Below are 25911 nucleotides of genomic sequence, written 5' to 3'. Positions count from 1 at the left end.
TTATTCAATCCATCAACTTACTTCAAACACCACTTACCTTTTATTCAAACCATTAGATTTTGTTGAACAAATCATGGATCGTAGTCTGGAGGAAATTATCTCTGAGCGACCTGTATGATATCCCTCATAAGTGTGTTGGAATGATTGTGAACCCGACTAATGTTGTCATTCTTCAGGCGAAGCAGCAGCAGCAGCAGCAGCAGCAGCAGAATCGTCGGGGGCGAAGCAGTCGAAACACTAGCAATGCGCCACGCGATGGTGTGAAAAAGGTACACATTCCGCCCGTTTCCAAAAGTAGAGCTAGAGAATTAACGAGATGTGAAAATTGCCATAGGTCTTCCTCCTCTCTCCTCCTCACCTCCATCGACATCCAATTTCCGTTCCACAATAAGAGAAAAAAAAAGCAAAGAGAATAAATCCACCTCGAAGATTGCTATCTGATGTGTCTGACCGTTATGGTCAGTCGGTCAGTTCGGTCTTTCAATGACCGATATGCAAGTCAGCAAACTGACCGGGACAATTCTACCGATGGCAATCAACACATAATTTTGGACGATCATTTGGAGCAGAAAAGCCTCTCGGAAATATTCGTATACCAAAAACAATTTGACTTTCAGCTGACCTTTGTGCCTCCTTTTGATGTTTACAGTCATATCGTGACCGCGTTGATCTTGATCGGTGAGTTCTTTCCCCGACGGGGTGTTATGCTGTTGCTGATGATTTGTGTTGCTGTTAAAGTGATTGGGTTCATGATCGATTCGATGATAACAATGGAGACTGTGCGTCAATTTTTACCTTTGAGTGTTTGCGGATGGTTCGTTCCATGGCTTACGTCTGTATCAGCCCGTTCTTCACGACGTGACAACCGATCTAGACGCGAAAGAGACTCGCCGGATAGCGATCAACCGTGAGTTTGTCCAAATCATGAATTACAAACTGCCTATGCTAAGATGGATTGCAGAGCCCGATTGCGCATCGACAACCTTCATTGGGATTTGACGGAGGAGGATTTGGAGGTTAGACAGTCTGATTTTCGGTCTCGGTGGCTACAATACTAATACTGCGTAGGGCTTGTTCGGCAACATCGGACCAGTTCAGAGAGTCCGCATCAACTTTGACCGTGCTGGCCGCTCGGAAGGAACCGCCACTGTGACATATCAATACCTCGAAGATGCCAGACAGGCGATCCGTGAATTCGATGGAGCCAACGCCAAAGGCCAGCCGATCCGACTGACTCTCTTGCCAGGTGGAGGCCGTGGTGCTGGAGGATCAAAGGCGGAAAAGTCAAAAAGTCTCTTTGACCGAATTGAACGCCCCCTTGCAGACAGAACCGAGCGTAGCTTGAGCCCTGACGGAGAAGGCGCAACGAATGGAGGACGACGTCGTCGAGGTGGAAGAGGAGGACGAGCAGGGCGCAGCGACACATCGAAACCTGCCCCGGATCACATCGATCGCTACGTTCCGGGCCAGCAACAATCGCAACGCTCACCGACTCGTCGAGGCCAGACGGGCCGTCGTCCTGGAGAACGTCGCGATGACAGACGCGGTGGCAATAGGGATGTTCGTCGAGGCGCAAATGGCGGTACTGGTCCTCGGCCCAAGAAGACGCAGGAAGAACTTGATGCGGAGATGGATGATTACTGGGGCAACACCGCTGCTGCTGATGGTGCTGAGGAAAAGGTTGTTTCTGCACCTGCGACTGTAGCTGCGGGTGAATTAGCTGGTGCTGCGCCGGCAGGGAATGATGATGACATTGACATGATCGAGTAGGGATATTGACAAAATGAGTGTCTTACATAGCCCGATATGTCATAGGGTTTCTATCCAATGTATTATCACTATCGTGTCAGACATCGATTAAGCCGAAATACAAAACGTCATCCTCAAATGGACTTCTTTTAGAGCTTCATTTTGATAGTCTATCTTCCTAGCCTAAAATTGTATGTTTCACTTAGCCAAGAATTTCGAAAGTGAAAGATAAACTACCGCCATAGTCCATATGGCTCGCGACACGCTTTCCATAACTTAATAGTTCCATCCTCACTGCCTGTACCGTACAATTTCCCATCTGGCGAGTAACTAACCGACCAGATGGGGCCGTGGTGACCTTTTTGCACTTCTGCTCACGGTTAGTCAAATCACTTCCTCGACAAGGCTGAAAGCAGAGAAGAGGGGGGGAACGAACCAAGTTCCTCATCAGTATGCAAATCATACACTCTCGCCCAAGTATCCTCACCCGCACCACCAGTCACGAACCTACCCGTCTCATTATTGACGGCCACACTGGCAACCTCATACCTAAAATCGACTTTCTTCAATAATCTGCCCGGCATCGCACCATCAAATAAGTAAACMCTCTTTCCCGCCGCAACGCTCAAGATACCGGCCTCATTGGGCCTCGTGGCGAGCACGTTCAGTTCGCAACTACCAATCGTCCCTTCGACGGAATACTCGACAACAGGGTGGCGAGATCGCAGGTCCCACCAGCGAATCTTCCTGTCCTCGGCGGCTGTAGTGAGGATGTTGTAATCTGTGTTCCAGATGATGGATTTGATGGTTCCACCGTGCACCCCAGGCCCGATTTCGTAACTCGTTACTGATCCATTTGAATTTGTGTTGTCGTTATTACTTATGGGAGGCGATGAGCCGTCGTTGGAAGTATCACTACTACGCGTAAGATCGAATATGCGTAGTTTCTTCTCCATGCCACCCGTCGCGAGGACTTGTGGGTTTGTCTGGATTGGGAATGCGACTGCGCGCACGATGTGGTTGTGCTGTAATGTGTGCAGGCATTCGCCGGTGTGTGTGTCCCAGACCTTTCTGGCAGGAAAGTCAGCATTGCCACTTTTCAATGCTTTTTAAATTATGCATTTGAGAGATGACATACGCGGAAAAATCTGCCGCTGCGGTAGCGGCTATGTTTGCATCTGCAGACAATCTCGCCTGCCAGACGGCACCTTTATGGCCGAGAAACGTCCCAATCCTGTCAAATATTAGTTAAATGTTCAACCATCGCAAAAGGCAGGTTGGTTACCAATCACCAGTAACACCATCGCGAAGCATCGGGTTGTTATCTGCAACCATTCATAAGCTCATGGACTACACACTGTTCAAGGTCGAGAGCAAACCTTTGCATGCCGAGATCAAATAGTACTGCTCCTCTTCCACTATCGATGAGAAACTGATATGTGGAACAGGGCGAGAATGCCCGTGACAAGTCAGGGGGACGACTTTGGGCACATCTGGACAATGTCAGTCCATTCCTTTTCTATCTGAGAAGAGAGGTCTGACCTGTCGCCATATTGAGTATTCAAGCGAACGTCGAAAATTGAAGATTGACTCTGCAGAAATGTTGCGCTATATGATTGGCACTTCAAACAGGAACCCCACACTTTGATGATCGAGCTGAGCAAGATCGAAGAAAGAGACAGGAAAGGAGACGAGTTTCAGAAAGCTATTCTTTCAATAAGTGTCGTATCGTAAGAAAAGAGAATTCGTCACGTCGTTAGTAGAAAGATGGTCCTGTTCGTATATAAAGAAGAATGAGTGACGTTGAACGATGAAGTTGATACGTAGATCCCGCTTCGCTTAATGTTCTCCTTGAGACAGACGAAGCGATCGTATAAATAGTAGATCAACTTGTTGTTGTTTCGTTTGTCGTCCGAGACTCGTGTTGTTAAATATATGCAGAGAATAAAGAAAGATGAATAGTTGGCGCTGTTTGGAGTTTGAGGTTTGAGATGGGTCAGATCTTTCTTTTAATTTCGCGTGAAGTCAACGGCTGCGCTCGTGATTGGTCGAGTCCTGGGGTAGCTGCGCCAGGAACGGAATAGCGGATTCAGCTGATACTTCCATTAACTATGTATGTATTACAGCTGTTCATGATATATTGTATCACTTATTTATATACAAGTCTATGTACAATGCAAATTACGTCCGGCGATACACTCCCATCCCCCATGACGCTCGCAATACAAACAACCCCCAAGCCATCCCAATACTATCCCAGACAACATTCAACTTGCTACCCTTGACTTCGCGCCAGCCTACAGCCACTTCAGCAACAGGTATGTTCGCAAACTCGGCCAACATCAGCATCTCAACGTCGAAGATCCAGCCTTCGGAGTGCATATAAGGAATGATGTAGGGGAGTGAGGCGCGCGAGAACAGCTTGAAGCCGCATTGGGTATCTTTTACTTTGGCGGTGGCCGGGGGAGTCAGCAGCCAGAGGATGAGGTGGAAGGAGTGCATCAAGAAGTTGCGGAGTTTGGAGCGCTGGAAATGTTAGCTTAGAGTTTATAGATAGGTGTAGGTAGTCTCACCTTTACGACAGCCTCGCTGCCCACCATGTGCGCTCGCGAACCAACAGCTACCGCTCGCCCTTCAGAGTCTTCAACTTTCTGAGCAGCAGTCACCAACTTCCCGAGATCGGAGAACTTGCTTGCGCCATCGGCATCTGCAAAAACAACGTATTTTCCTCTGACGTGTCGCATCCCGTGTGTGACTGCACCGCCTTTCCCTCGGTTTTGAGTCAAAGTGACAATACGAATGCTTCCAGGAGGTATATGTACCCCTTCGAGTTTATCCGATGTCCAAGGTCCCGTATGAGCCCGAGGATGTAAAGATAGTTGATGATCCCGGGCGAATTCGAATGCAACCTCTTCAGTTCTATCTGTAGAGCCGTCCGAAACAAGCAGAATCTCCCATCCTTTGGAGGAGTCGTTATCTGCGACATGTCCATTGCCTGTCTTGCGTTGTCGGACGCTATCATTCTTGCTTTTGTTTTTTACTTGTTCGTTGGTGGCTTGGTCGGCTAGAGTGCCATATGCATGTTCCAAGTAGTCCACCGTCTCCTCCAACATGCCAATCAACCGCTCCTCTTCGTTATACGCGGGAACAACAACCGACATGAACAGTTCCGGCTTCTCAATATCCAATACTGCACGCTTGTTTGTATTCTGGCGCTCGCGCTCCCAGCTATCCTGCCAGCATGGTAGTTCCTGGGGCCGGGTCGGTGTGCCATCTTTGGATAATGTACGATAGGTCTTTTCTTCGGGGAACGGTGCTCGGGGTCGAAACGCAACTGCAAAGAGAAAAACGTATACCTAGAAACAATCAGCATACCCAATCGTAACGCGGGTTTTAAGGTCATTAATCTTGGGACACTTACAAGCGCAACGAGTCCAATGACACCAGCGGCCAGTGAAATAAGAAATACAGACGGTGGAACAGTGCTCAGAATCTGTGCGCATTCCACGCAAACCTGGCTTATATACTCCGACATGATTGCTGTAGTCAAAGCCAGCGTCCGATAGCGGACAAGAGGAGGGGAAACTCCAGTCCCTCAGGAAGTATAGGGAGACGGAGATGGCGATTGATTGCACTCCATGCAAGATTTGGAGTTGCCAGCAAACAATTGAGCAGTCTGTGCTGATAGAAGAGAGAAGTAATGCTCAGCTATCAACAAATAGTGAAGCGAGCATATCCAGGTATACGTAGTACCTGGTATTTGTATATGTGTTAAGAAAGAAGCTGGTCGCAAGCTCTACTACGGGGTATGCTGCCACTTGGCACGATGCCCGAATGCGCGGCGCCGATTGGTCACATGCTACACACGAGGCGTAAGCCTTGGGCGGCCTTAACTTTTAGTGAGCTTCCATCCCCCCACTGCAACGCGGCACCCATCCATCTACGTACGTGCATTCAAGTGCGACACACAACGTCTCGACTTCTTCTAGAGTGCTCAAGATGACTCCTCCAAGACATACTAGGGGATTCAGAAGACTGCAATTGATTTCGCAAGGGAGTATTGGATACTATGGCTAGTACAAAGTCACCAGACTTCTTTTTCTCTGTTCTCAGAATCCCGACACAACGCAGAATAATCTGACTTTCACACTGGGCTACAATGAACATGATATTCCTGGATGTTTTGGTCGACATATCCGGGTATAGTGGTCCTGTACCCACGGATGCCCCTAACCTTCTCTTTGGAGGTTGAAGTCATGAGATGCTTCTCACGTCATAGACGAAATGGATTTCTCGAAAGATTTCTCACCACACGCCCGCTTGTCAATAATTTTTCAATCCAGGCCACCGTTTTGCTGCCTTTTCAATTATTGTTCCGTGGACGAACACATCCTTCCAATCGTTTTCTTGTCGATGATCAGAAGGAAGCGTATGCATCGCATCAATGACAAGCTTGGAAGTAGAAGAGAAGCATACCAAAGCCCCTACGAAGCAAGACAATGAGAGGAAATGGCGCAGTTCCAACCCTTCATTGGCTCAATTTCTCGTCGTCGTGTTTCGAAAAGGGAGAGCATAACCATCCATTGCTTGAATGATAGCCTTTTGACCCAGGTCTATCAGTATCTTCCCCTGGTCGAACAAATCTGTTTGGCTCTCAGCTGCAAAAGATTCTGGTCTGGCTACAAGGTGCTTGCTAAAGGTATCTCGATGCTTCCTCCGCAGCCTCCTGTCCATCATCTTCCACTTTCATACGTAAGCAGCCAATACAAAACTCGGATTCAACTCCTTCTTCGAATTGAGAATCTCAGGTGGGGGAATATTGCGCCGAATGTTTGTCGCTCAAACCGCGAAGGCTGTTCACGCACGAGGCACTAAACGCTCCGGCCCTCAAAAGGCGGCGCGGGCGCTACGATGGCGTGATATCATTTTTTCCGTATCTTCATCTTACTCTTCGAGATCGAAATCATGTGAGCCATCCTCTCTGGTCCCCAGACACGCCTCATGGTGGGGCCCGTTATGGCCTCTTCGGCTTCGAATGTGACGGGGGCCGTCTACTTGCCATTCCTGCCCGTTTTACTCCACCAAGAATCAGACAGTGCGAACCAGTATGAAATTCTGCGTCTCTGATATGGGAACTCTGAGTTTACACGTTTTGTATAATCTGCGGTGTCCTCTGGTGGGCCCTTTGTCCAAGTTGTACCTGTGTTAGCATGTCCTCACCTCGACCTGATACCCTTGATTCACACGGCTGGAGATTAAACAAATGCTTGATCAATATCTGGCGAGAAGTGGCAAAGCAGGAAGACTCTAGCTTAGTAACGTTCTCTGTGAACTAATCTCATGGATATTACGATCTGCTGGAGAGTTGCACGAATTGGCGTTATTTTTGGTCCAATTCTAGCCATATGCTGAGGGATAGGAACAACATACAGTACGACCCCACCAGTACCAACCTGCAGTTCAAATTAAATACTAAGTCGTTCTAGGTCTCCAACACAAGATTTGAGGAACGCGTCGAAACTCTGGCATGGTCAGCGTAAAGATGCCCCCGGAATAGTTACGGATAAGTGTGGCACCATTTTTCTATCAGCAAACTTGGGTGATTTGTAGTCTACGAGAAGGATCAATCTATTGCCTACTGTTCGCTTTTGGACCTTGTTCTGTTGAAGTTTGCTTGTGCATACAGAAGTCATACGAGGCAGGTGCAATTTCGAAAGCGGTTGAATTAAAAGGAGCGACCTACAGGTACTGTACCAGAATACATACATGGGTTGGAGCTACGATATAGACATAGCCTGCCGCTGCCCCAGTTGGCTACTCCAATGCTCCCCTGAATACTTCCGGTTAGACGCAACGCAGCAGATCTTGGATAGATTAGTTTGATTCTTATTCTCTGACCCACTACTACTGAGATTGTGTCTTCGAAAACAGCAATCAGATTCGTCAATGGGTTGACTAGTGCGAGTCACCGGTTCTTGGGGTCCCCACTGTGAGTCTCTCCAAAGTCCGGTGTCCGCCATCGTCACAGCTCAGAAGTACATATAGGGACATTTGGCTCAATAATTTCTACACACGAACCAGTCGTGTATTTGACTTGTACCCGTATCGCGCCTGTCTACCCCGCCCTCCTGTCATTGCCATAGCCACCTACGGTCAGTCTCAAACTAAGAGCTCGAGTGTAATGTGATGATGCAATGTGAATCGGTCGGACCTGACATGTAAATGATACCTGTTGCAGGCAGGATGCTCACATTAACTGTAGCTCTTGACTGTGGGAGCGAACCACCTGACTCCCAAGTCCGACCAATGGACTGAGCTGCGGATCTGAGCTATGAAAAGGTAGAGGGATTACCCTTGACCTGTTCCTCCGGAGATAGATGCTATGTGAACGTGGAAAGGTTATTACCTGGTACAGTTTATTCGACTGCAAGTTGGCAGTGACTTCGCCGCCACCGAGACGCGTGATAAGTGCTGCGGCTCTTTATGAGCTCCGACAAGCCCTTGTGTGTTGTAGTTCCCTACGAATCCGCACACCATAAATTACTGAGAGTCTTCACGAAATTTCTTTTCTTTCCTTTGAAAACGGAATTTCCTTATATACGCGCCTTTCCTGTGCATGATTTTCCTGGTCAAGCGCTGGATATTTCATCATCCGTCGTTCTGATTGGCAGCCCTAATGGCACACCAGCTCCAGCCTGATCGAGCGCACGACGCTGAGGAGAATTCGAGTCAATATTATTCTGAGCTTCTGGGACTCATTGACCAAGAGTTCTCCGAATTGCCAAACATCGATGCTACACAGGAACTGCTACTTCGAACGGTACGTAACGAACACCACTCAACTTTGAAGGTTCTGTTATTGTTCTAATCTTACCTAGCCTTACCAAAACGACGACCACGACCGCTTCGAAAATACTCCTAATCTATCCCCGCCGCGAGGGCCTGTAGAATTTCCAACGCAAAACGCTGCAGAAGCAGCATACATTAATCCGAGACTCTACCACGAGCAAATCGATGATCAAGTGCCATCACTTACATCTATATCTGACCCGAGAGATCCCATTAGGGTCACTAATGTCGCAGACAACGCCTTCGCTCCCACGGAAAGACAGACAACTGTTGAAGCGACTTATTGGCAGCAGATTCGCGAGTTCGTTCTCTCCGGACTGATCCCTGGACCTACACCACAAAATGAGGAAAGACGGGGGCGAAAATGTTTGAAGTGCAGGTTCGAAAAGGGAAAGGTTGTTCGCTCGTACAACGCTGAATAGGTCAGAATACTAAGTCAAATGGGCAGTGTGAACATCGTACAACGTACAGAGCAGACCTTCTACCAGCAATTCTCACTGCCTACTCCAGCCAGGTTATAGCTCCAGGTTCGTGGTTCGCCCTGTTTATGTACTTGCTTTGTATTGATCCTTGCTAGACTTTTTAATGATGACGATGATCGATGCTCTGTATCGCCTGTATGAAGCGTTGAGATCGAGTTCTCAAGCACACTTGCGGTCCGATGGCAATACTGTGTCCCTGCATATGGTGATGGAAGGAAATTCATCAGCAGCAGGCCTACAAGACGAACACGACGTGATTTTCTACCTTGACAGGCTAAGGTATATGCCGATCGATTCATTCACATTCACACATCCTGCTATCATAGAACCGGCCATAGATATGATCGAATTCGATCGTTTCATTTCAAAGAAAATGTGGTCTGGCCACGATCAACAGCCAGAATCAAGATTAACCCAGGCTCAAGTAAGTAAGCATGTTACCTCGCCCAAGCTTTCAGTTCGATGTACTTAACCAAATACAGGAGAGTACCCTTCAGACTGCGCGGCTGATTTGCGGCTATGTTACACTCTTAGCCAATCTCGATCACATCAATATATACACTGAATATACAAAACAAAATACCGCAAGATTGACTGGTGTTGCGCTAGTGAACCTTTTCGCTCATCGATTGTGTCTGCTCTACCAACAACTTAGATACAACTTGCAAACGCTCGTCGAAACAGAAGAGTGCAATCATTACGTCGCAGCTCGAACTCTCGAACTGATATATAGGTGTCTTCGGACTTCAAATGCCATCAAATGGGGCGCCACGAACCATCCGATTTCACAACAGCTGGTGAATTTGGCTTTTACTTGATTGTTAATGAACGCATAATCACTAACATCTCATATTGCGCAGGCTCATATATGCCTATTACTCAATGAGTGGGTGTCTATGATAGTGAAGGAGATTGAAGACATAGAACGCGATTTTGCTACTCCTTACCGAGGAGACGGAAGATTGAAGAAAGACCCTACAATGAAAGCTGCCCGTAACCTTCGATCGCCTAGGCGCCTCGGAATTTATTTTGGGGCGGATCGATTGTCTCAATGTTCGACTCATATGATGCTTACACGGAATGGCAGGTGAACTGACCTTATACGGGGACTTTGTCTTCGAAACGTGTTAACAAGGCCATACATAGGTTGAATATGTATTCCGTACCCGACTTACTATCTTCGAAAGATATATACGATTTGCCTCCTTCAGATCAACCACCCAGGGGTGCATCCCAACCGGCTCTGACGCCTGTCAACCCTTCCCCGTTTCCAGATAACGGCGAATCTTCAACTAGTACTTGGACAACTCAGMCCCCGCAAGCCATTGGGACTCACGCCCAAGACATTCAATTACCGCCACACTCAGCCCAAACCAGTACTGCAACGCTTCCTTCAACATTATTTGACGCTGAGCGTGAAGATAGCTTATTACCGGATGAATCTCATACGTGGAACACAGCTCCGGAAAATAGGGCCTGGTGGCTCGAAGGTGGTATTTCTTATGACTTTCCAGATGGGTATCACCCCAACGACTTCGTATGAGCTAAACTTCTACACGAAGACCATGCCAAAAAGATTTACTTGCTTTGAGAATTCGGAGTGTCCCTTCGACCTCATCTTTAGTTGTGTACCGTGAAAAGCTATTCGTTCAACAGCCAGCCTTGAATAACTCAGTTTACTATGCGTACAGTTATGATTGATAAATCGCACTGGGAGTATTTGGCGAATGCAATGGATTTCTATATTTTCATATAATACAATAGCGATAAATCCTTATTTTGTTATTCTTGTATCGTTCCTCAACCAGATAATACAGAACCAGTGAAGTATACCACGGCAGACTGCAGTATTTGACATAAATCACATGATGGGTGGTAGAGTTAGGACTCTGCCCAGTGTTCCCTCGGCGGCCTGATTCCACAGGCCTGGCCCTCCCTAATTTCGTCAGCCGCACCTGCCTACACCACATTACTAACTCAAGGATAACTCTTGACGAAAAACGATCACTCCAGATTTTTGTTCTGCTTTCCATTCTCAGCCTGGTTTCTCTGTTTGCCACTGCCGTACTTTTATAAGAGACCTCGCAGCACGCGACCCGCACGAGCATCCTCCAGTTTGCGATCAACAAACAAATATCCGAGAGCTTATTTCAACCATCATCCTCTTTCTCTTCTTCTCCGAATCGATACTTTCTCGAAACCCCCATCTTCTGATCCGCAGCATATTTCGTCATATACGACAATTGGTCTCCGATAGATACGATCGATTTGCGTGTCGTGATCGGCAGTAGTTGCTGTCCCAGTCGTGCGAGCGGCTCGAAGTAAAAAGGTCTCGACGAACCCCGCCGCCACACGCGCGATCTCTCTCCTTTCCGCTGTACTTCTTCCTCCTTCATTTCCCCTCGACCTGCTCACACGCCCATCCGTACGAGCGTCCATTCTCGATCAATATACACTATATTGACTATTTGGTTTGATATTGATTATCAGTCAAGATGATGGATAATCAGATCGTAAATGCGGTGACGCACAAAAAGCCCGTCCCCGAGATTGATTTTACCTTGCACAGAATGGAAGATGGCACCCAAGTGTCGACAATGGAACGAGTTTGCAAAGGTATATACTTTGTTTCTGGATGACGATACGCAATCCAAGTCTCATACTGACATCCTACAGAGGTGCAGGCACCCGCGCTCACAACTCCCTCTGACGAAAGTTTCTGGTCACCGGATGATCCCAACAAACCCAACTTGCCATTCCTGAAGCAACACTTTTACCGAGAAGGCCGACTCACAGAAGAGCAGGCGCTATGGATTATCAAGGCTGGCACTGAAATTCTTCGCTCCGAGCCCAACCTCCTCGAGATGGATGCCCCGATCACAGTATGCGGTGACGTACACGGCCAATATTACGATTTGATGAAACTGTTCGAAGTCGGCGGAGATCCTGCCGAGACTAGATATTTGTTTTTGGGAGATTATGTCGATAGAGGTTACTTTAGTATTGAGGTTGGTACTCGTCGCGTTTGGTACGGTACGTTGATTAACAAGATCCAGTGCGTGCTTTACCTATGGTCGCTCAAAATCTGGTATCCCAATTCCCTTTGGCTGCTACGAGGAAACCACGAATGTCGCCATTTGACAGACTACTTCACTTTTAAGCTCGAGTGCAAACACAAATATTCGGAGAAGGTTTACGATGCATGCATGGAGTCTTTTTGTTCACTACCCTTAGCTGCCGTCATGAATAAGCAGTTTTTGTGTATCCACGGTGGACTGAGTCCAGAGTTGCATACCCTTGAGGATATTAAAGCCATCGACCGGTTCAGGGAGCCTCCTACCCACGGATTGATGTGCGATATTCTCTGGGCCGATCCACTAGAGGAGTTTGGACAGGAAAAGACTGGCGAATACTTTGTGCACAACAACGTTCGAGGATGTTCGTATTTCTTCTCGTATCCGGCTGCATGCGCTTTTCTTGAGAAGAATAATCTGCTTTCGATCATTCGCGCGCACGAAGCTCAAGATGCTGGTTATCGAATGTATCGAAAGACTCGAACCACTGGATTCCCTAGTGTAATGACCATTTTCAGCGCACCCAACTATTTGGATGTCTACAACAACAAGGCGGCTGTTCTCAAGTACGAGAACAATGTGATGAATATCCGCCAATTCAACTGCACGCCCCATCCTTACTGGCTTCCTAATTTCATGGATGTCTTTACCTGGTCACTTCCTTTCGTTGGAGAGAAGATTACCGATATGCTTATTGCCATTTTGAACACCTGCTCAAAGGAGGAGCTCGAAGACGACACGCCGTCATCCATTTCGCCTACACTGCCGTCATCTCCGCCATCTGCTACCGACAAGGACGACAGCGACTTCAAGCGAAAGGCGATCAAGAACAAGATTTTGGCCATTGGTCGTCTATCTCGAGTGTTTCAGGTATTGCGAGAGGAGTCTGAGCGAGTCACTGAACTCAAGACTGCTTCTGGCGGTCGTCTTCCCGCTGGAACACTCATGTTGGGCGCAGAAGGTATCAAGCAGGCGATCCACAACTTTGAAGATGCGCGCAAGGTCGATTTACAGAACGAGCGACTCCCCCCATCGCAGGAAGAAGTCGCTCGCAGAAGCGAGGAGGATCGCCGCATCGCTCTCGAGCGGGCTCAACACGAGGCCGACAACGATCCTGTGCTGAACACCATGGCCAGACGTATCAGCGTGTAAGTCTCTTCTTTCTTAGCCATCGTACAAAGCTAATATATACTAGGTCTGGCAACTCGAGACGCCGGAGGGAAGCACACCATCGCGATGCTTCTAATTAGATATCGACATTAGCGATGACTAAAAGAACATACCCATTGCGACTTATAATCTATCTCAGTCTCTAATTCTTTCTCCCTCACAATGTCAAATGTATCGACATGAACGTGTACATAACCGAATGAGCAATGACTAAACAAACAGTGGTTAAGACTTTTCTATTTTGTTTCCTTGCATTGTGGCTGGGTTGTGCTGCCTGCAGGATGTCTGACGGAGCATTGGTGATATATGACTAGTGGATGATTTATTCAGTGACCGGGCGTCTGTGTTATGAATCTGATGACAACATCTTATTTTCTCATATCAAAATATCTCGAAATTGAAGACATGGAAGTATGATGTAGGTGTCAAGGTACCCGCGGGCGGAACCGTAGCTAAGCCCAATAAACCGGAATATCGAAAAGTAAAGTTCCGCCGTCCATCCATCCAATCCTCAACATCATCTGTACTCAGCACCAACAATGCCTGCAAAACTGCGCACCGCAGTCCGCAAGAGCTTACTCCCTCTTGCAGGGAAGAATAGCGGTGGCAATGTAGGCATTACGGCAGAAGGAACGGTGTTTTATTGCCCTTCTTGCTCGACATGGCGAAGACGAATGGTCTCAACAGCCGCTACAAGCAATAGTTACCGAACGCGCAACGGAGGATTTCGGCATGTTTTCCACAACAATAACAACGCCGACACGACGACGATAGTTCGCCGGTATTTGAATTCGTCGACCGCGAGGTTCAACGGTGCTGCTGCCGCCGCCAACATCAACAAAAATGTACCCGCGCGCTTTCGAGAATTGCACGCCGCGCTCAAGGAATTAGAGGACGTTGCGGCGGACCATATTAGTTTGAGTCGATTGCAACTTGCGCAGCGCGGATTAGAGTCGGAGGAGCATGTTGTTCGTGTCGCTGGTATTTCCCCTCTCCCTTCACTCATATTTTTTGGGCCGATGTCTGATCTATTGTATGGTGGGTAGTGCTCGGCGTCAATGATGCGCGCTCTACACGTCGATTAGTGAGGTTACTGTTGGCGGATCCGTTGACCGAGGAACAGTCGTGGGAGGAATTGATAGATTCGTATGGGATTGAAGGGGCGAATGGGCTGTTGATTCGGTATGTCACTATTCAACCTAACACGAACAGCGGCAATGGCTAATGAGAATTGGGGTCACAGTTACGGTGAAGAATCCGGCATCGTCGAAAACAGTCTTTGTCCTACGATATCGATAAACTCTCCGCTGCTGAGACAGGGCAAACTCGAATTGTTTGTGAGTACGCTCGGAACGGGACCAGAGCCGGATAACGGGCCTGTCACGGACGAGGCATTTTTTGTACCTACCATCACTGTGCAGGCGACGGAAAGTGGTGCGCATGAAGTGGCTCSGKACCCGGTACATAAGACTATTATATGTGGTGCGGGTACAGAGGGATTACTGGCATATTCTGGACTGTTGGGCCGTGCTGCTTTGAAGTCGTCGGAACAGTTGGTGCATGGAGTTGTTGAGTTGAAGGTTGAAGGAGCTACACAAAAGGACAGCACAGTGACGTTTGTGAATACGCAAGCAGCAGAGACGGCATTGGCCAGGTTCCGCGAATCAGTGCAATTCGCCTCGGAGTATGAGCGCGGCTGGACTGCAGGCGGTGTTCAGTCGGTGGCAGATTGGATACATACGACACCTACGAACGGGCTGAGTAAAGACTTGCAGACTTTGGTTCAGTCATTACTGGATACAGCCGAAGAAGGCATCATCACGGATGAGATTACTCGTAGCAGAGAATTCGAGTTGACCAACACATCCGCCGAAACACGTCAAAGTCTCGACCAATCAGTCTCCATATGGGCTGAACGAGCTCATACTGAACTTCGTAATTCCTTGGACCAAGGCTTCGCCAGTCAAAGATGGAATGGACTGTCGTGGTGGAAGTTGTTTTGGCGTGTCGATGATGTGGGATCGGTCATGTCGGAGGTCTTACAGACTAGATTCTTGCTTCGATCTGAGAAGGAGATGATCTGGACGGCGGGACGGGTGAAACAGACCGGTCTATTGGATGGAGCTCCTAATTCTCCGGATTTAGCTGAAGTATCAGCCAAGGATACAGAGCAGACTGAGTCTGGTTCTGCCCAACCTGAGAACGAGAATCCTCCCTGGCCATTACAAATCGCTACTAGTCGTCTCAACATGCTACGAACGACAATACCATCTCTCCAAGCACTCTCACAAGGCCTTGTCCTATTCAGCGCCTCAACTACAGGATTAACATCCGCTTTGTCAGCACTGCTGTACACATCATCATCAACCGGACTGTACGAAGCCTGCACCATTGCCGCGGTTGGATTGATATATTCCCTGCGGCGGCAGCAAGTCAAATGGGAAAAGGCGCAGTCATTATGGCAAGCCGACGTTCGCGAAAGGGGGCGTGCCGCGTTAATTGAAACGGAGCAAGTCCTGCGTAAATTGATTCGAGATGGTCCTTCGTTACCAAGGGAAGAAACTGCTGAGTTGCGGGCGAAGCAGGTCATTGCTCAAGCGAGAAAGGCGCTTGAGGATGTTCAAAAGAAATGATGTATATTGTATTAGTATATTAGATTATTGTAAACTAGCCAGTTTTTTTTTTTTAATCTCTGTCAAGTCAATTCAATAGCTCCGTCCGGCACGCCCTTCCTACTCTTCAATCTTCTAGCAAAAAACTGCATCACAGGCAACATATCCTCTCTACTCTTCGGCATACCATCCCCGCGTCTATTCCAACGATGTATCTCCACAAACTCAAAGACATCCCTCGTCCTTTTTAGTGCTGTATCCGTCACAGCCGAAGACCCATCATCTCGCCCTGCAAGTAACAGCACTGGTGTCTTATCCTTCGTCCCACTACCAGCCACCGTACTCGCCGATAACGGATACGCGGCACCGAACGAGACAACACCAGACAGCGAAGCATGATACTGTCTGTCGCCTACTTTCCCTCTCCCTTCCCTCGCACTTGCACTCGACGGCGTCCACGGCACCGCCGAAGACTCCATCCTCGCGGCAACAGGCATCTCACTTTCCACAGGTGGATGCAGACCCAACTCCCTCGCCGCATCCAGCGCGGCCATACCTCCCTGCCCAAAGCCCAGGAACATTATATCGCGTAATTTGTACCCATGTTTCTTGACAAGGGTATCCGTAACGACATCTTTCACAAGCAAAGATCGCGCACGATCAAAGCCGGCGTCCATAGCTAACGCGCCCTCGGTGCGAGCGTCGTTGTCGTTGTTGAAGACGACGTCATTGCCCCAATGGTATCCGCCGCCGGGGAGGTCGATGAAACTGCTCGGTAAGGGCGTGGGTGCCTGCACGGTTATGCAGATTGTCTCGGGTAGATTGAGTGCGCGGCCGAAGGAGGCGAATTTGGTGGCTGTGTCGCCTAGGCCGTGGAGGAGGATCAGGATGTTTTGTGCTCTCTGTGTTGCTCCCGGCTTTTGAGCGCTGGTTGGGGGAGGCGTGGTGTCGTGTGAGCCCGGGTAGGAGATTACTACGGTCACGTTGGAGGGGAAGTCATCTGCGATTGGGATTCGAGGTGTCATTCTTCTTTCGTACGCGGCATTCGCAATGGATTATTAGTGGTGAGTTTATGTTACGTATTGACTCGGCGGTTCTAAGACAGAGGTAGAGTTTACCGCCGACGTGGATCTGGCATATTCTTGACGCCTATGGTATGATGCTTTTGATCAACACTCGAACAGGACTATTTTTAACATCAACTCGCCCAATTACTCTGCTCCAATGGGTCTAATCAGATATTCTATTTTTATTGTTATACAGTGTGCTTGACTACTAGCACCGCCACATCCATCACATCATATGTGGCTGGTGAGCCCCTCCTGCCCCGCCATTCGTACTGTCCAACAGTACGTGGTATTGTCAACATTTTATGGAAGACAATTGTTGTATTCCAGCCAGCCACACTGCCACAGCCTCGGAGTGACTGACACCCGACTCGAGAAGACCCGGGGGCTAGTTGAGCGTCAACATGGGTGGACATGGTAGGACAGATCGTAATACGCGACATCGGCGTAGTAAATCAACAAAACTGTTCTCTTCTGGGTGAACAGTGATACCATCACAGATGATTACACCATTGTTTCAGCTCTTCCTGGCTCAGGGGTCTATCCATCCTATCCATCGCCAGAATGATGCCACAATTGGCCACTGTGGTCAGCGTACCAAATCTCGGCGACGGTAAATTACGTTTGATATTGTCCATGATACCGTACGTTACACGATAATTAGCTCCTGTCAGCAAATCAGAGGCAATAAAACAAAAACTGCGTGTGGCTGAGTCAATATGATACTCCCTCAATTCAGCCAACCATTGACCTCAATCAATCGATAATTCTGATTCATTGGCTGGTAACACAGCAGTGGAGATGTGCAACCCACGAGATTGAAGCTCGAAGCTTCGCCAAGTACCTTGGCTGAAGCTTCATTACGAGTACGTACAACAACAGTGGTTACAACAGCAGAACGAGAGACAATGAAAGTTTGGATACGTGTACTGTACCCATCCACTAAGACCAGAAACAGAAATGATGCTGGTTCAGTTGGCTTGGCTACTGTAAACACCTTCTGTAAATACCAACTCGGCGCTGTAACGAGTAAGGCCACCTGAGGGGTAGGCGCTCCCCGCAGCTTATAAGAAGCTCTTCCTCCCCCTCTCGTGCTCTCAGCTAGCTTTGATTTTATTTCATCATCAAACTACTCTATCATCAAACATAACTCTTCATACAAACATTCAAAATGGGTTTCTTCGGTTGGGGTATGTTCTTCTTCTTCTTCTTCATGCACATGCTATGAGGCTATGCATGACATACATACTGCAGGACTAACATCTTTTCTGCCAGACGACTCTCAGAACTCTCACGAGCAGGTGTACGGCCAGCAGCACGAGGGCAAGCTCTCCCACGAGCTGATTGCCGGCGCCGCCAGCTTCGAGGCTTTCAAGGCCTTTGAAGACCACCGCCGCAAGGAGGGTACGTTTTCTTCCCTCTCCCAATAATTACAACAAAACTAAAAAAAAACCTGCTTACGCAAACAGGACAACCCGTCTCCCACGCCTTCGCTAAAGAGGCTCTCGTCGGCCTCGTCGGTGCCGAAGTCGACAAGCTCGTCGAAACTAAGGGCTTGGACGAGTACGACAGAATCGAGGCTAAGCGTCATGCCCAGGAGAATGTGCAGGGTCTGTATGACCAGCACTATGGTGGACAGGATCAGTGGCACCCTGACTACGACCGTCCTCAGAGATGGTAAATCATGAAACCTCTCGCTAGCTATTGAATTAGTGATGGATGGGTTGTGTTATGAATAGGAATGAATTACTGAACATTACAACTTAAATTGTTACATCTTTAAAATGTAGATGATCGAATTGATGGTAAAGCTTTGATTGGGAATCTCACAACTACCTGCAAATAACACAAGCTCCGTCCATGTATACCTATCTCAACAAATTATTGATCATCGGAAGCAAAACCAGCTGCTTCATGCAACACACTCAACAACAAAGAAAAGAGACACGACCTGACAACAGACTAATAAATCCTCGAAATCCGATCCGTATACACCCCCGTCGCAACCCCACCCAACAACTCCTGTACGAACTCCTCAAATGAAATCGGCTTGAAATCCGGATACAGCTCCTTCGCATCTAAATAACCCAAATACTTTGCGTATTCCGGCACATTGTCGCCTCGGATACCCCATGAAAGTTGGTACTCAGCCGCGAAGCGAGGAGTGAATTTCGTCGGTTCGAAAGGGTATGTTTCGCTTGAGGCGCGGGCCTCGGCGACGCGGGCGTGGACTTCTTCTTCCGTGATCTACCCTATATCAGCTTTGATCTATCGCTTGGGGGTTAGGGGACAGGCGCAGAACGTACGAATTTCCGCTCAACTTTCTCACCACTCAACTTTTCAACTGTATCGAAAATCCCCGCCGGCGTCGTCACAGTATTGTACGCGAAAACCATTTTGTTCTCTGTCCTGGGGTCAACGATGATCTTGGCAACGTATTTTCCGATATCTCGCAAATCGGTAAATGCGCTGGGCGTCTGGCCGTCGCCGATCAGCTCGTCATTGGAGGTGGTCATGGCATAGTCAATTTTGCCGGAGGGGAGGCGCGGAGTTGCGATTTGGTACCACCAGCCGATGTCGATGATGGTGTAGGGGAGTTTGATTTGCTTGACGTGGTTGTATACTTTTTCTTTCTACGAGATGTCAGCTCATTCATTCATTTCATACAACAAGAACAGGACGGGTACCTCATCGCGCAACCACATAATCCCCCCCGGCGCACAAACCGTGATGAAGCCACAGGGAATAAAACGCTTGACACCAGCAGCCTTGGCCGCCGTCGCGATATTGATCTGAATGTGTTGATCTGACGGGCCGACACTGCTGACGACAATATCGATTCCTTTCAGTGCTTCGGCGAGTTCGTCCTCTGGTGCTGTTAGGTCGCATTGCCGGATTATGACGCCTTTCTTTTCGAGTTCGGCGAGTTGGGGTTTGGCGACGGAGGCCGCGCGGGTGAACGCGTAGACTTCCTATATCACGGTCAGACTATATCAATGGATGGGTTCGCTAGCAGGGAAGCATACGAATCCGCCAGCTTCGAGAAGACCGTTCGCAATCGATCGGCCGGTCTCTCCGGTTGCTCCAATGAGCAACACCTTAACCGGAGCCATGATGATGATGATGTAGTTGTCAAAAGTAATGATAATATCAGAATGAAGATCTCAAAGTAATCGGACAATCACTGAAGCAAGAAATTCACTCAAACCTATGGACTACAAGGAAGAAAAGAGAAGAGAAAGTGAAAAGATGAACAAACCGACGTAGCTAACCAGCTATGACGATTCCGTTGTGAAGAAGATGGTGGATGACCCACCAGACAAACACATCACCATTGGATGGCTCACCATGCCTCATTTATTGGCTGCGAGATTAGCAGATTTATTATGGATTTGGGAGGGAAATAAAATGGATACTCGATGCTACGTGCAGGCAAGGTAAAACTTCGCAAAACATGGATTGGGTGAGCGAGTTGAGAAAGGTGGGTCTGTTGAAGTAGTAGTAATCAAACTGGGAGAGTTGTTGAGGGTCAGGATATTAGCAGGTGCTGCAGTAGTGCCGGGTCGGGTGATGTCCGAAATGTTTTTACTTGCGAAGATGAAGCTCATGATAATACCTCGAAGTGTTGTCTGATGCAGAGTCAGACGTTGAAGAGATGGAATGAATGTATGACGTCAAAGTCCCGCGTCAACGCCGGGCCGAGTGTTCGGAATCCTCTGCTACGCAAAATTCTACGGAATGCCGATTCTACGTACAGTAGTATTATTGGAATTGCTTTTCTCGCACTTGTTTCTTGAGCAAGTTGTTTCAATAATTATATTGATTTGAAACATCGCCGAGAAGTCCGACTTATTATACTGACGTTGCGACTACTACTACACACCGAGGACTGCGTCGGAGCACATACTGCCGACACTTTGACCGGCTAGTGACTCATGATGCATGTCGACTTGATAAGTTGATATAGACTTGGAGGTATCGTCAAGTTTTTGTGAAAATGATTTGACGAGAAGCGTCGATCACGGATCCATTTCTTGAGAGCGATGTGTGCTTCGTGACGGGTTGATGGCTGTAGCTGTACTTCCCGCCAATAACTATCTACCTACCTCTCAAGAAGCGGCAATGAACATATATTTTTCTGAATAATGAGGTCTAAGCTTGAAATTATCGACCTATTTTGCTCTACTAGGGAAAACCGATTATCTCTCCGTCAATATTTGGCTGGTGACATTCCGGGGTTGAACTCAACGCCTGGCCCGGAGACACAAGCCAGGACATAGAAAGAACTACGATGTGCGAGTTCTTCGAGAACTCTACACAAACAAAACAAGCGACGCACTGCGTGCTTCTCGAGAAACGGACTGTTTTTCTGTTTAATCAAGACGAACGGTTGGTTCTTCACTGATTCGTCTGACCAGCTGGTGCAACTGTACTCAACTCTCTGAAGAGGTAACGCTGACTGGGCTAAGGAAACTGCGGGTGAGACTGTAAGAGACAGCTGTGAGACAGCTGCACCCTTGCTTCTTGCCGATTGGTTTACCAGTTGCGGATAAATTTGCAGTCCGAAGTCAGAGCTCGCCTAATAGCATAGCATTCTGAGACGCAGAGAGTTTGCTGAATCTGCTTCAAACCACTGGTGTGTGGCAGCTCATGTCAAACCTCAGGGGTGATTGCCAGTTTGATTATGATAAGCAGTTTGATCATCACTCCTGAAAGTCATACATACTGAAAGTCGTCCAACGGCGTCAAGATGATACGAATCAGTGATGAATCCGATCCACTGCAAGGATCGCAGAGATCTCTCCTTGGCCGGTAGATGGGCGATAAACTGGAGATAAACTGGAGAGGCCAGCTTCAAAACCAACCACGTCTCTTGGTCGAAAAGGGGTTCATTCTTCTGGGCTTAGCTCAATACAACTTCCGAGACACAATACGCGGCCGTACAGGTAATTGACTCGCTCAAGGCCAATCATAGAGCGTGGCTCAGCATCTGGGACACATAACAAGCGCCGATTAGTGCTGTCTCAGTGGCTGATTGGACAAAAAGCGTCCCTGATCCACTTGTGCGGACCACCCGGAACCCACCTGTGGGCCGAGCGGGGGCTGGCCCTCACAAATTAGCGCTAAATTACGCATGCTCGAATCCCTAGTGTGTAATCCCCGTATTTAGGACAATACACGCAGCGCTGACACAGTAATTTAATGCTCCCTGGCTCCTTGGCACTTCCTTCCATTCCCTCTCCTCCTTCTTTCTTTCCCTTCCATACATACCAAGACTCACTTGACGTTCGTTCTTCTCGACAACCAGTTTCATCTTCCTCCATTGAGCCTTTTCATCACTGCTCAATGAGGTTTTTTCTTTCTTAAACTTTCGCTCAACATATTTTCATCTTCTAGTCGGTCATTCATTATACCTTTATTAATTTAGCAAGAGCGTGTTCTTTTCATTCCAGCTCTTCCAAACATTCGCTATCTCCTTCAAATTTATCAAGACTCGTGAATAACATTGATATACAACCACGACATGAAATTCTCAAATCTCGCCGTTGCCGGCGCTTTTCTCGCCAGCACTGCCCTCGCCAGTGTCGACGAGATCGTCATCAAGGGAAGCAAGTTCTTTTACAAGACGAATGGCACTCAGTTCTATATTCGAGGTGTCGCCTATCAAGAGCCCGCCACCAGCACCGACAGCTTCATCGATCCCCTCGCCAACTTGAGCTCGTGCGCGCGTGATATTCCCTACTTGACTGCCATCCGCACAAACACCATCCGTGTCTACGGTGTCGACCCTACCAACGACCACTCCGATTGTGTCAACGCATTCGCCGACGCCGACATCTACATGATCATCGATCTTGGTTCCCCCACTGACTCTATCAACCGTGCTGATCCCTCTTGGGAGCTTCCTCTCTACCAACGCTACACTGCTGTTATTGACGCTTTCGCCAACTACACCAACGTCATCGGTTTCTTCGCCGGAAACGAAGTCACCAACAACGATTCTTATACCGAAGCCAGCGCTTTCGTCAAGGCTGCTGTCCGTGATTCCAAGGCGTACATCAAGCAGAAGGGCTACAACAAGGGTGTTGGATACGCCACTGCTGACGCTGCCGATATCCGTACTCAAGTCGCTGACTACTTCAACTGCAACTCCGCTGACGAGTCTGTTGACTTTTACGGTGACAATGTCTACGAATGGTGCGGAAATTCTTCATTCACCGAGTCTGGCTACGATCAAATCGTCAAGAACTTCTCCAGCTACTCCGTCCCTTACTTCTTTGCCGAATATGGTTGCAACACTGTAAAACCTCGTACTTTTACCAACATTGATACCATGTACGGTTCTGAAATGAACGATATGCTGAACGGTGGTTTCGTCTACGAATACTTCGACGAGGCTAACGACTATGGTTTGGTTTCTCTTGTTGGCTCTTCAATCAGCACCAAATCCGACTACAGCGCCTTCTCGACTGAGATTGTCTCGGCTACTCCTACTGGTGTCAACAGTGCTTCTTACACTGTCACCAACACTGCGCTTCAGGCTTGCCCCACCGTCGACTCCCTCTGGAAGGCTAGCTCCACCCTCCCCCCTACTCCTGATGAAGATCTCTGCAACTGCATGTCCAAATCCCTTACCTGTGTCGTTTCTTCCAGCGTCTCTTCCTCGAAGTACGGTGATCTCTTCGACTTGATCTACGGCTTTGGTGTCTCCGACTACGTCTCTGGTATTTCTACCAATGCCACCAGCGGAGAGTACGGTGCTTACAGTATGTGCGAGCTCAAGGACCAGCTCTCCTGGGCCTTGAACGCCTATTACAGTGTCCAGTCTGCTAAGGGCAACGGTGCCAATGCCTGTGACTTCAGCAGCTCTGCCACTACCCAATCCGCCACTACCTCCGGCAGTGCCTGCTCTACCAAGTTGGCTGCCGTTGGTACCGCTGGTACTGGCACTGCCTCAGGATCTACCGCCACCGGCACTGGTAGCTCTTCCTCTTCTTCTGGTGCTGCCTTCCCTGGTGCCTCCCCCAGCGCCGTCTTTGTCGGCTCTTGGCAGTTGAGCGCCTACATCCTCACCGCTGTTCTCAGCGGTGGTGCCATGCTCTTCCTGTAAAAAATCGATGATACATATACATAAAGCTACATCATCAGCCCGAAACGACCATTTGCCTTTCCGTTGTGTGGATCTGTTAGTAGGGATATCCATCTCCCATTGAACTGTTTTGGCATGTAAATCGAACTGACTTTCTCTCTTGTGTTTATTTGTGCTTGTATACAAAATCATTCTTGTGATATACTACTATTCGGAGTCCAATTCCCATTCATTTCATTCTTGACACATTATCCATAGTCACTTTGTAATAAGCTTTGATACTTAATCTAGTAAAGTACATACCCATGTCCTTCACGCGACTCAACACCCGGCCTGCATGCTTTGGAGGTTTCTGATAATTCCAAAATATAAAAGAGTATGTTCATGATCTCCTATAGTGATATACTTTATCACTTGACACTCATCGACCTCTGAGCAAAAGCACTCCTCTCCAGCAACCAAGTTCGATAATCCATCATCCCCGAAAATTCCTCTCTGCACCAACCCACATCTCCCCCATACCCATTCTCCTCAAACCACCGAAACATATCCCCCACAGTATCCTTCTTAAAGAACTTAACAGCACTCCCCACGGGACACGGTATCATAGGCATGTGCTCCCCTCCAGTCACCTCCTGAAAAATGACTTCTGCCTCGGACTGCGTCAACTCATCACCCACCAGCGTCAAAGCTACATTCCTGTACTTGCCAGGATCTAAAAATGCCATTGCAGCAACGCGGCCGATGTCCCGCGTAGAAACGAGTTGTAGCGGCTTACGAGAACCCATTTGCTCCCACATGCGCGCAAACCCCTTCCCGTTGATGTCGGGCGTCATATTCTCGAAGAACGTCACCGGTCTCAGGATCGAGTATGTCATTCCCTGCTTATTATTACCTGCTGCCAGCTTTTGCAGATGTTTCTCAATTGCGTATTTGGCGGCGAAGTTTTTGACGAAGGTGGGATCGGCTTCTGACTTTTGCGGACCGCCGCGGTCACCGGAGGCGTAGACGAAGTGGCCGACTCCACGGGCTGCGGCGGTTGTGATGAGGGCTTTGCCTTGTTGCTCTTCGAAGGGGGAGTTGATTTGGACGCCGAAGACGCCCCATACTCCTTGATTTTCGGATATAGTAGAGGCCTGGTCGAAGATGGCGTCTGGATCGGCCAGGTCGCCTGCGATCACGCTTACGTTAGGTCTGCAAGCTAGAGCTTTCGCACTTCCAGAGGTGGTGTCACGCGTAACTGCGATGATGTGGATTGGTGTGTTGGTGTTGTCTGCGGCTAGGAGGGCATCAATTAGGGCGGAGCCCTGTTTACCAGTTGCGCCGGTGACAAGAATTGTGCGTGTAGTGGCCATAATTTCTTCTTTAAAGCTTGTTTTAGAGTGTCTGAGATGCTCCAATGTCGGGTATATCAAAAGTATCAATTGGTAAGGCAATGCTGGTGGCTGATATGATGTGAGAACGGGTAGTAGTATGTATACGAGTAGATGGATCCGTAGGTAACAATGATCTCAAAACTTAGCATAGAATGTTGGGTATGTTCTGTAAATACTCAATGAGTAAGAATATTGACACTGATCATTTACTCAAGCCTTTTATACCTACCATTTCGCCTTGTAAAGCTGTATCCAGCATCCATGACGAATGGCCGTATCGGCGCAATCAACAGTCCGGCGCCAAAACCCCTACCCGTCTTACGGCCGTCGATACGGAGTACGCACGCACCTTTTAGCCTCACTATGACTTAGTCCATTGCTGATGAATATATCTTCTAGATGAAGCAACCTTGTGAATTAAAAAGGCCAAATATTATCTTTA

At 48.3% G+C, this 25911-nt stretch overlaps 9 protein-coding genes across 9 annotated transcripts; 5 read left to right on the top strand and 4 right to left on the bottom strand.

The window, feature by feature from the left end:
* Window positions 1-73: 73 nt before the first annotated feature.
* BHQ10_007736 (uncharacterized protein) lies at window positions 74-1770 on the top strand (the record flags this gene model as incomplete). Its single annotated transcript, XM_040880464.1, has 6 exons — window positions 74-112; window positions 177-269; window positions 618-779; window positions 844-907; window positions 964-1016; window positions 1069-1770. The coding sequence occupies 6 exons, from the start codon at window positions 74-76 to the stop codon at window positions 1768-1770; spliced, it is 1113 nt and encodes a 370-aa protein (XP_040736239.1).
* A 212-nt stretch (window positions 1771-1982) lies between these two features.
* BHQ10_007735 (uncharacterized protein) lies at window positions 1983-5284 on the bottom strand (the record flags this gene model as incomplete). The annotated part of the gene is made up of 8 exons (XM_040880463.1): window positions 1983-2119; window positions 2186-2820; window positions 2888-2983; window positions 3035-3074; window positions 3129-3242; window positions 4002-4275; window positions 4323-5105; window positions 5171-5284. The coding sequence occupies 8 exons, from the start codon at window positions 5282-5284 to the stop codon at window positions 1983-1985; spliced, it is 2193 nt and encodes a 730-aa protein (XP_040736238.1).
* Window positions 5285-8425: 3141 nt separating this feature from the next.
* BHQ10_007734 (uncharacterized protein) lies at window positions 8426-9020 on the top strand (the record flags this gene model as incomplete). The annotated part of the gene is made up of 2 exons (XM_040880462.1): window positions 8426-8569; window positions 8628-9020. 2 exons carry the CDS (start codon window positions 8426-8428, stop codon window positions 9018-9020), a joined length of 537 nt encoding a protein of 178 aa, XP_040736237.1.
* A 2555-nt stretch (window positions 9021-11575) lies between these two features.
* BHQ10_007733 (uncharacterized protein) lies at window positions 11576-15957 on the top strand (the record flags this gene model as incomplete). Its single annotated transcript, XM_040880461.1, has 5 exons — window positions 11576-11696; window positions 11757-13302; window positions 14028-14305; window positions 14410-14506; window positions 14568-15957. 5 exons carry the CDS (start codon window positions 11576-11578, stop codon window positions 15955-15957), a joined length of 3432 nt encoding a protein of 1143 aa, XP_040736236.1.
* A 62-nt stretch (window positions 15958-16019) lies between these two features.
* BHQ10_007732 (uncharacterized protein) lies at window positions 16020-16961 on the bottom strand (the record flags this gene model as incomplete). Its single annotated transcript, XM_040880460.1, has 1 exon — window positions 16020-16961. One exon carries the CDS (start codon window positions 16959-16961, stop codon window positions 16020-16022), a length of 942 nt encoding a protein of 313 aa, XP_040736235.1.
* Window positions 16962-18174: 1213 nt separating this feature from the next.
* BHQ10_007731 (uncharacterized protein) lies at window positions 18175-18684 on the top strand (the record flags this gene model as incomplete). Its single annotated transcript, XM_040880459.1, has 3 exons — window positions 18175-18193; window positions 18279-18407; window positions 18473-18684. The coding sequence occupies 3 exons, from the start codon at window positions 18175-18177 to the stop codon at window positions 18682-18684; spliced, it is 360 nt and encodes a 119-aa protein (XP_040736234.1).
* A 281-nt stretch (window positions 18685-18965) lies between these two features.
* BHQ10_007730 (uncharacterized protein) lies at window positions 18966-20116 on the bottom strand (the record flags this gene model as incomplete). The annotated part of the gene is made up of 4 exons (XM_040880458.1): window positions 18966-19250; window positions 19310-19636; window positions 19691-19975; window positions 20030-20116. The coding sequence occupies 4 exons, from the start codon at window positions 20114-20116 to the stop codon at window positions 18966-18968; spliced, it is 984 nt and encodes a 327-aa protein (XP_040736233.1).
* A 2411-nt stretch (window positions 20117-22527) lies between these two features.
* Window positions 22528-24114, top strand: BHQ10_007729 (uncharacterized protein; the record flags this gene model as incomplete). Its single annotated transcript, XM_040880456.1, has 1 exon — window positions 22528-24114. The coding sequence occupies one exon, from the start codon at window positions 22528-22530 to the stop codon at window positions 24112-24114; it is 1587 nt and encodes a 528-aa protein (XP_040736232.1).
* A 389-nt stretch (window positions 24115-24503) lies between these two features.
* On the bottom strand, window positions 24504-25448 carry BHQ10_007728 (uncharacterized protein; the record flags this gene model as incomplete). Its single annotated transcript, XM_040880455.1, has 1 exon — window positions 24504-25448. The coding sequence occupies one exon, from the start codon at window positions 25446-25448 to the stop codon at window positions 24504-24506; it is 945 nt and encodes a 314-aa protein (XP_040736231.1).
* Window positions 25449-25911: the final 463 nt, after the last annotated feature.

This window comes from Talaromyces amestolkiae (assembly GCF_001896365.1).
Source record: "Talaromyces amestolkiae strain CIB chromosome Unknown scaffold16.1, whole genome shotgun sequence".
Classification (NCBI taxonomy): domain Eukaryota; kingdom Fungi; phylum Ascomycota; class Eurotiomycetes; order Eurotiales; family Trichocomaceae; genus Talaromyces; species Talaromyces amestolkiae.
This window is presented reverse-complemented; position numbering and strand designations above follow the sequence as displayed.